Raw genomic sequence first — 1495 nt, 5'->3', positions numbered from 1 at the left:
GGTCAAGGAACTGTAAAATGATTCGCGCGGTGGTAAACACGCGTCCTCCAACTTTTCGACGCAATCAACGTACTCGTACGGAAAGACACCCTTTCGTGTCAATAGATTGAAATCTTCCATCGATAACTTTGAAAAATTTGAACGTGTAATTTTCAAATTATCCATGCTGAGAAGAGACGCTAGTTTGTCGAGACTGGCAGTTAAAAATTTGTATGAATCGATGAATCGCAATTTCATACAATTTCGCCAATCTGATTTTTCAGCGATGCCTGTGACATGTTTGGTGAAGGAAATGTATTTTTCCTTCGTAATTGGAAGCAATTCTACATGTCCTTCGAACGCCGTAGCTATTTCTTTGACAATGAAATGCGAATCGTAACCGGATAAATTGTGGAAGACCACAGGAATACAATATAAATTTTTATAATTTAAATTACAGTTCGAATGCGCGGGGTCTCTATATCTTCCGGTCAAATGGCAGTGATCGCGTACTCTATCGTCACCCAGTGCGAACGGTTTTTGACATATGTGGCAATGCATCGCGCTACGGTATGCCCTCCACTGTTCCTTCGACAAATTTTCCATTGGGACATTATTGAACAACTTTTCTTTTACATGTTGTGATAACACTTTGAGTTGCTCGACGAACCACGTGATGCAATCTTTATCGCGACGAGATTGGTATGTGGACAATGAATCGTCGTACGAGCAACGCACGTAATATCCAACGCTAAATACTTCATGATGTTGATACGCATATGTAGACGTTATCGAATCCTTGTCCATCTTCTCCAGAGTGCACTCCAAGTCGGCGTATACGACAAACGGTACACGTTCCTTACTGCTGTAATTTTTGAAGGTCAGCCACTTGTCCTCACTCGGTAATCTGATGGCGCAGTCGTTCATCTCTCCACAGTCCACAATGTGAGCTTCCAACCTTTGACTCGAACTGAAGTAATGCAAGCATCTGGAAAAATATTTTTTTATATTATTCATAACTTATTATGTAATTTAAAAATTATTATGTAAAAATTATACATACCGATCACAGAAATTTTTTTTCCATTGTGCTTAGTCAACTGCGTGCTTATGAGGCGGGACATATTTTTTATCCACGCAAAATGGCCCACGTCGTCGTCTCCCTGAACGTATAGCAAGTTGACGTGCTTCTCCTTCTTCCGGGTGGTAAGCTGTATCGGTAAGATTTCCTTATTCTCAATGCAATATACGTTGATTGAGATATCGTTTGAATGTTCAAACTTTTTAATCTGATTAAGCGTCACGGGAAACTCAATGTCTTGCACGTTTAGTTCCGTTATATAATCGGGATACGACGATTCTCGGTCTGCGTGTCTTTCAGCTGGATGCAGAGCAGCCACCACTGACCGCGCGAAACACGCATTGTCCTTAGATTGCACGTTAACTACCGCTTTCTTCAGTTTTATTTCTCGCGGTAATTCGACATAACACCCCGCGTGCAGTGGATTGTACATGT

The 1495-nt window shown here is 41.2% G+C and overlaps 1 protein-coding gene across 1 annotated transcript; it reads right to left on the bottom strand.

The window, feature by feature from the left end:
• Positions 1–992: 992 nt before the first annotated feature.
• LOC105556765 lies at positions 993–1493 on the bottom strand. Its single transcript, XM_012003878.1, has one exon. The coding sequence runs from the start codon at positions 1491–1493 to the stop codon at positions 993–995; it is 501 nt and encodes a 166-aa protein (XP_011859268.1).
• Positions 1494–1495: the final 2 nt, after the last annotated feature.

Source organism: Vollenhovia emeryi, unplaced genomic scaffold (genome assembly GCF_000949405.1).
Source record: "Vollenhovia emeryi isolate VEMERY1.0 unplaced genomic scaffold, V.emery_V1.0 DF948426.1, whole genome shotgun sequence".
NCBI lineage: Eukaryota > Metazoa > Arthropoda > Insecta > Hymenoptera > Formicidae > Vollenhovia > Vollenhovia emeryi.
Note: the sequence above shows the minus strand (reverse complement) of the source record. Positions and strands in the feature narration are given on the sequence as shown.